General features: G+C 37.8%; 1 protein-coding gene across 1 annotated transcript in view; it reads left to right on the top strand.

The window, feature by feature from the left end:
- Positions 1–42: 42 nt before the first annotated feature.
- LOC121319825 (FYVE, RhoGEF and PH domain-containing protein 6-like) overlaps positions 43–7653 on the top strand; it is a 35864-nt gene continuing 28253 nt past the window's right edge. The window contains exons 1-2 of the mRNA XM_041257675.1: positions 43–263; positions 3982–6340. Coding sequence (XP_041113609.1) covers positions 254–263; positions 3982–6340 — 2369 coding nt within the window. The 5' untranslated portion in view covers positions 43–253. The remainder of the gene's footprint in view (positions 264–3981; positions 6341–7653) is intronic.

Here is a 7653-nt window from a genome sequence, read left to right as displayed (position 1 = left end):
TAGCAGACTGGAGTTTATAAAACCGAGCGAACAGAGAAAGTTTACAGTTGGGTAAAGGAACAAAGTCAGTTGGGATTGTTGGGCTACCGAATCACCCCATGGGAACAGAATTAACAATTGCTTCTTGGAGTTTGAGATGAAAGGGGGAAACGGTGGATTATATCGCGATTAAAAACAAACAAACAAACAAAAAAAAAAAAAAGCATTTGAGTGAAATGAAAGAACATGGAATGAAGAGCGAAGTTTTGAAATCATGAGTGCAGGTTAGTTTCAAATCTTGGCTATGTACCTTCGGTCCAATGAGAAAGATGTGTAATTAAAATAATTAGCAAATAATACTGTTAGCCTACGTCATGTCCAGATTTAAGCGTCTTTAAACTGTTTTGAGTAGTAATGTCAATAATTGTACCGTTACTGCACAACCAGCATTGCAATTCTGAATGAAGGTCGTCTAGTTTCACAGTTTAACGTTACAGTGGGCTATAAAAAATAAATAAGTAGATTATGGAAACTAAACACTTTTTTGTTAACGTAAAAAAATAAAACGTTAGTCTTTGTTGTATACGTGACCTAAAACATAATTTGTGTATTGATTAATAATGAGTATATTTAATGAATTGGTAAGCCCTATTCAGATTCTGCATCATGTCTCTAGCAGTAGTGCACACGGAACACGATTAGTAAAACAAAAGCAACTGTATAGTTCATTGAAGTGATCTGGGTTTTAAATGCCCCCTGGCTACATTAAACAGATTGAGTACAGTTGTGTTTATAGTAAGTTCGTTTTCAGCGCTGCCAACTTGTTTTCAGATTGCATGAGAAAAAAAGGTCCCATTATTTATTTGCTCAAAGGCACTGTACGTGCCCGTACAAAGGTGCTATGTATAACGTGTTTGTATTGTTCTTTATTTTAACAACCAGCTTTGAAAGAAGAAACTGCAAAATCAAGATGACACCGTGTGGAATGTTACTGAAACGCACCTAATGTATACATTATCTTTACTATTATCTATGTTGGACAGGGCTACTGCAAAGCAAAAATACCAAAACCATATAGAGAAGTTGTTCGCCGTGTAATTAAGTTATTTAGCTGGGGTGGCTGTTCATGGTCTGAGAACTCTTAAGCCTTCTATATACTCTGCTTACCGGTACACTGCATGTTTTCTTTTCTTTCAAAAACATCAATCCAGTTGTCACAGAAACAAAATAAATTAACATTTGGAAGACCACCTAGGCTACTGAGAATTACAACGTTGGTTAATAACCACCAGATACTGTATCACTTTTAAATTTCGAAACGCTTTGTTTCATCATACCACCAAAATAATAACTTTGTTGATGTATGTTTATTCCAGGACTATATAATTACCTTTTGAAATTCATCATGAGGGTTATCTTTCTTCATATGTCCTATGTATTACCAAAGACAAGCAAATAAGGTGTTGTAGTGTAAGACAATGGCGCGCATACAGTTTTAAAAGATGTTTCATTTTGTAGTGGCATCATTACGTTCTTTTAAATCTGAGTGCTGTGGGACATATTGCTTGCAGTGGGAAAATATTTCGAAACCTATTTCAGTTACTTAATAAAAACAAGCCAACCTCTTAAAAATGCTTTCAAGAGGGTGCACCTAACATGGAAATGACTTGCCTGGCGTTTGGATTTATCTTCAGTAATGGGGAAGCTTGGGAATGGTTTAACCTTTCTGCTAAAATGCAGCAAGCAAAGAAAAGCTGAAAAACCTTGACCCAGTGTGACATTTTAACATTGCAATTCAATCACATTTACCCACTTGGACGGCTAAACAAAGATCGTAATACAGCACAGTTACTATATAGATTAAATGTAAGGCACATGCTTTTGAAAACGATTTTCCATGACATTAAAAATGATTCACAATACACTACTGTACAAGCATGGCATGGGAACAAGGCCAACCCCTTACTAGATGTGTTATTTGTTGTTTTCGCTTGTTTAACACAGCTGTACAAATACAGCAATCCAGTAAGGTATATGGAGTCTTACTTCACTGTTAAATGATTTGTACAGTACAATACAGCAGAACTGCGAAACATGACTTGGACAGCTCTACAGTGCAGGATATTTTACAGAAACTACTTTATTAAATAATTCCTTGAGGTTCTCTAGCTGTTTTTAATCAAACATTATTTTAACCTATGAGCTACTGCCAATTGATATGAATTAATCTATTAAACTATTAAGATGTTGGCATAATATTGTATGATTCTGTCAGTCAAGTTTGCTAGGTAGGCATATAACCCATTCGATCGGATATAACATGCCCTTTTAGAGGATATTTTGTTTTTGTTCACAAAACTCCAACTTGTCGTTTATTTTGGTTAGAGGCCAGGTGTATACTGTGCTGATTTGCCTTTTTGTGATAAGCCGATTTACTTTTGAAGTCTTTAGACAGGGCAAAAATGCGCAGATGTTGGTACAGAGCGTTGACTTAATGTGCTACTGTATTCCCTGCCTGCATCTTTTGAAGATGTCAGTTTTTTCTCTCTGCCTCCTGAGCCTAAAGATTCTTGCAGTATAAAACTGGAAGACTTTTCTAATCAAACATGGAATGTTAAATCTTTTGTATATTCAGAAGGAAAGGATGAAAGACTTGACTGCAATATACAGTACATGTTTAGTTTTTATGCTCAAGATAGGTAGGATAGTACTGTAATGTAGACATCCTCAAGTTTCATAACCTAATTTTCAGAACCAAGTTATAATTGAATGTGTAGTGCATGATGGACCTTAAAATAAAAATAAAGGGTGATCATTTATTTGATAAACAGTCTCCAAGATAGGCAAGATAATTTTTTTATGATTAAAAAACATATAGCAGACAGTAGGTGTAGTGCAGTATGTTCAGCAGTGGAAGGCAGTCTTACTCTGGTCTAGATTGTTTAATCTTTGGTACACCTTTTGCTGTACAAGCTCCATTGTAATTTGAAGCCAAGAAAAAAAAAAAAAAACTTGCAGATGTCTGACATTCCATGTGAGGTTTTCTTAAGGACAAATAAAGCATTGTTTCTGTGATTTCTTTTTCAATGGCTGCTCAATCTACCTTTTTAGCAGTTGTCTGCTACTTCTGTTTCTCTGCCTTACAGCACAGCTTTGGTGGAGAGTCTCGGTTTGACCTTTTTCTAACCCTGAAGTGCCACGGTTCCTTGCCCCACCACTGATTTCATTATATGTTCACATGGGATTCAGGGACACTTTTTTTTGTTTGTTTGTTTTTAAGAATAAACAGACTGTTTTGGTTGTGATTTACTATGATTTGCATTTTTAAATACACAAGACAGAAGATCTAAACAAGCTATGAAGTTATTTTTGACCCTCAGACTCTCAGCTAAACTAAAGCTCCCTCTTGTGCTGTCTGCCAGACCCATGCTTTGTTTATTGGGATCTGCTTAGCCAGTCAATCGCAAGGGATAAATATTTTGGCTACTTGGTAGGACATTTTAAAGGTTGTAAGTTTTAAAAATTCACTTTTTTTTAACATTTTGATTAGAATTTATAAACTGTCCATGAGAATTTAATACTGGCACCAGAAATAAGTGAATTTGCAACCTCAAAATACAATACATTAATAATAGTAATAACAATAATAATAAAAAATCTACTTCAGATCTATTGCTGTATTTAAGTTTTGTTGTTGTTTTGAGTTGGCACAATGGATAGCAATTTGTTCTACTGTAAATGACCCCCTTACAAATATCCCACTTTCAACTTGATTTGATAACATGTCAAAAGCAAAACACAAAGTGGAACAACAGTATATTTACAATGCGTGAATTGTAAAAGAGCATTGAAATTTGATAAAGATTAAAAAGTTACATTGTTTTTATTTAAATAACTGTTCAACTTTAGGAAAAGTCTATGCTTTAGGCATTGTCCCAAAGTAGCGTATGATTTTTATATTTTGTAAGACGGGAAACTAACAGTTTTTTTTTTTCTTTGCAGATATAAAGAAGCCACCAGTGGCCCCTAAACCCAAGTTTGCTGTGACCCAGAAGCCTCTTCCTCCACCAGTTGCACCCAAGCCAGATATTGTTCTGTCACATTCTGCCCCTTTGCCGAAGAAAGCCAAGCCAGTAATAGCCCCAAAACCAAGGCTTCCGAAAAGCTCTTCTGTTCCTGAAGTGAAACCTTGCCCTCAAAAAAACAAAAATAAAAATCTAAAGGAAGAGAAAATTGACTTGTCCCAGAAAATGGGTGTCCTTAATTGTAAAAATGGCTTGCAGAAAGAACTGCATGAGATTAATTCCAGCTATATCATACCAACATGCACCTGCAGCTTTGATTGCAGCCATACGTGCAATAATACGGAGCACTGTAACGAAAATGAAATGTTCATTGGTCAGCTGGAAAAGCTGGAGGTCTGGCAAAATGAAAACATTGATGGACAACGGAGTCCTCTTCTTTCAAGGACAAGAATCAAACAAGACACTGGCCAGGAAAAGGCTTTGAACAAGAATCAGGTGGTCCTGAAGGCCAGCTTTTTGGAACAAAAACTCAAAGATGTTTTGGTCCAAGCTGTATCGCCTAATAATTATCACATCAAATCACAGCAAAAACCTCTGGAGAAATCCAATACCATGAAAGAGGCTTCTGACACTGAACAGGTTTCACCCACAGCTAATTTTGGTGATCTTGCAGAAAAAAGTCTTGATGAATTGGAGAATGGTAAGCATCAAGAGGGACCAGGAAGTGCCGACAGCACAGTCCTATCAACTGAGAGCAGATGTGAACTAAGCAAGGAGACCAGACATCCGCACGACTCTTCAGTACCACAAGCTGCACCGACTAAAGCTCTTCCAGTCCCAAAACCCAGAAAACCAAGAAATCCTGGTCTTGTCAGACAAAACTGTATTGAAACATTTGTGGATGAAAAAACAGATACGAGTGAGCTATTGCTAAATGAACAAGATAGCCTTGTCAAATGTAGTCAAATAAAGTCCCCAAATGTTTCTATTCATGCTCAGAGTGTTTCATATACCAGAAAGAGCAATGAAAATTCTGAGCTTTGTAAACTCCTGCCTGACACAGACAGTGCTCCTCAAACAGTTGAAAAACCTGTGACGCCTGATGTGCTGTGTAATCATTTTCCATCATTTGAGCAGCGCAAAGCCTCTGACATACCAGTGGAAATATCTGGGAATGTGGAAGATGAAGCTTGTAAACAATCCAATACAGAAACTGAAAGTGAAAACACCCCTCCGACTGAGCAAAATAGCAACTTCATCCGCTGTGGCACTTTGACTTTGAGTTTGCCCAAACAACTTAAACTGTCTTGTGATCTGTCTGTAGCAAACAGCCCAGCTGTTGTAGAATTGAAAAATGGCAACAAGAAATTGCCTGTCAAAACAGAACGGTCCCCGAGAGTGGCTCCAAAGAAGCCCCAAAGGCACAGTTTGCCAGCAGCAGGCTTGCTGAAAAAAGACTTATCAGCAGAGTTGAACGAGAGCAGTCCCAGTGCAACAGTAGAAGAAAGCAATCCTGAATTCACAGATCATTTGCAAGGGCAGCCTCAGGAGAAACCAACATGGAAGCTGCCTCACCCAATTGTACCCTTTTTAGGGTACCCTGAATCTTTAAAAAACAGCAATGCTCAGAATGTTCCTTGCACTGCTCCTCATATCAGTCTTGGAAAAACCAGGGCAAAGTCGTTTTCATCAGCAGACATGGAAAGATCTGAGATCTCTCCCAAAACAGGCCAAAAGAAGAACTCTTTAAGGAAGTTCCTGGGCATGAAACTTGCTGTGAAAATGTTTGACTTTCCCAAGTTCTTTACCAAGGGGAGCCAGTCGCCAGACAGCAGCACAGCAGTAGGAAATATCTCTGTGGAAGGAAATGGGGCCGATGGGGAGTCAAACCCAGGCTCGCCGGGAGGTGATAGGAAAAGCAAACCGGTTAAGGAATTTTCTGCTGAATCGCATAGTCCTGTGTCCCAGAAGCATGGGCTGAAACTGAAAGGGCAGTTTGACATGCAGAGCAGCAGGCCTGCCAAATGGGATTTAGTGGATGAAACCGAAGGCCCTTGTTTACAGACCTCTGAGGAGGGGTGTTCACCGACACATTCATTCACAAGTCAAGGATCAGCTGTTGAATATGAGAACCTGCCTTACTATGAGGAAATCCCTGAATACATGAATCTGCCTTTCCTACATGCTTCTGGGAATCGCATCCCACACTCTCCGGCTTTTGGCTGGCAAAATTCCTGCAGCCTAGAAGACTTGGAGACAACAGTATATGAGGTACAGGAACCTTACGAACCCACGAGGAGTTATATAACCTACAGGCAAAAGAACATATACGGCAGGTAATGCAATACTTTAATAAATGTAATATTGTATACATGGTGGAGGATAATCAAGGTTAATAATAGCAAAAATAGTAACAATGAATTATGAAAATATATATTTTTAAAAATCCATAATTGTCAATTAAGATTCCTAATACTTATACTACAGTTAACAGCAGAGTATTGAGTGACAATTTTTTTTTGCCAGCATATGGCAATTTTTATTTATATAGCAAATGATTAAATGTTCCCTTAAAATTGAACTAAAACTCTTAATTGAATTAAAAAATATAAAAGTGCTGACAACTACAGTATTAAAACCTCTCCAGATTTTGCCTTTAACTTTTTACTGTAGTGTGGTTTTAATTATCAGTTTCTGACACACTGCTAAAAATACTTTCTCTTGACAACACAAATAGTGAACAAATATGAATGTTATGTAGTGTTAACAATATAAAATAATGGTTTCACCCACAACATACAGCTAAAGAACATGCCTCAGGGGAGGGATGGTTGACCTAAACTGAGAAAAGTTAAGCCCTTTCACACTGGCATTCCTACCCAGGTCTGGAGTCAGGGTCACAATCTCGCGTAGTGTGAAACTACGTACCTGGGCTGTACCTGCCTCTGAGAGACCCACCTCAGGATGTGGGTCGACACGCTTTTACTCGGGTTGAGCGAGGCAAAATGCATGACGGCCATTCATAAGCTGATGAAATAACAAACGGACACGTCTGCATAAACATTTCACATTAAGAAGAAATGTTTTTGTTTATTCTGTTTAAAAAAAAAAAAAAAAAAACTAAATAACGCAGCACTTTGTAAACAAAATTGTTTGTTGTGGTGCATAGACCAAATCACAAACTATAAAGAAATCCAAAAATAGTCTGCACTCAAAAATTTTGAAATAATTTCCTTTATTTTAAATTGAAAACATTTTTTTTTTTTTTTTTTTTTAAATGTTCATTTCTCAGTAACAAACATGTTTCGCCTGTAGGCTTCATATTTTTGTTGCTGTAGACACACCATGAGCCAGATTGCAGCAGTAGTGAAGAAACATTTGCTCTAATCAACATTTGGGTCGACGGTTCAATCCAGAGAAGCTTGGATGGAAGCGTCCGTAACGAGCTGCTTCCAGGGCATTGATACGCGCATTGTGCACTTGTGTCTGTCACCCAGGTCAACCCTGATTTATGAAAGCAGTGTGACACCAGGTCATACTGCTCTAAAACACTCTCTTGTGGGGCTTTCAGTGGCTGGGCAGGACATGTTTGAAGAAGGTGGGCCTGATGAGTTTTATTGGCAAAATACATTTTTAGTATGTGTTTTCA

The sequence above is a fragment of the Polyodon spathula genome, chromosome 8, assembly GCF_017654505.1.
Source record: "Polyodon spathula isolate WHYD16114869_AA chromosome 8, ASM1765450v1, whole genome shotgun sequence".
NCBI classification, from domain to species: domain Eukaryota; kingdom Metazoa; phylum Chordata; class Actinopteri; order Acipenseriformes; family Polyodontidae; genus Polyodon; species Polyodon spathula.
Note: the sequence above shows the minus strand (reverse complement) of the source record. Positions and strands in the feature narration are given on the sequence as shown.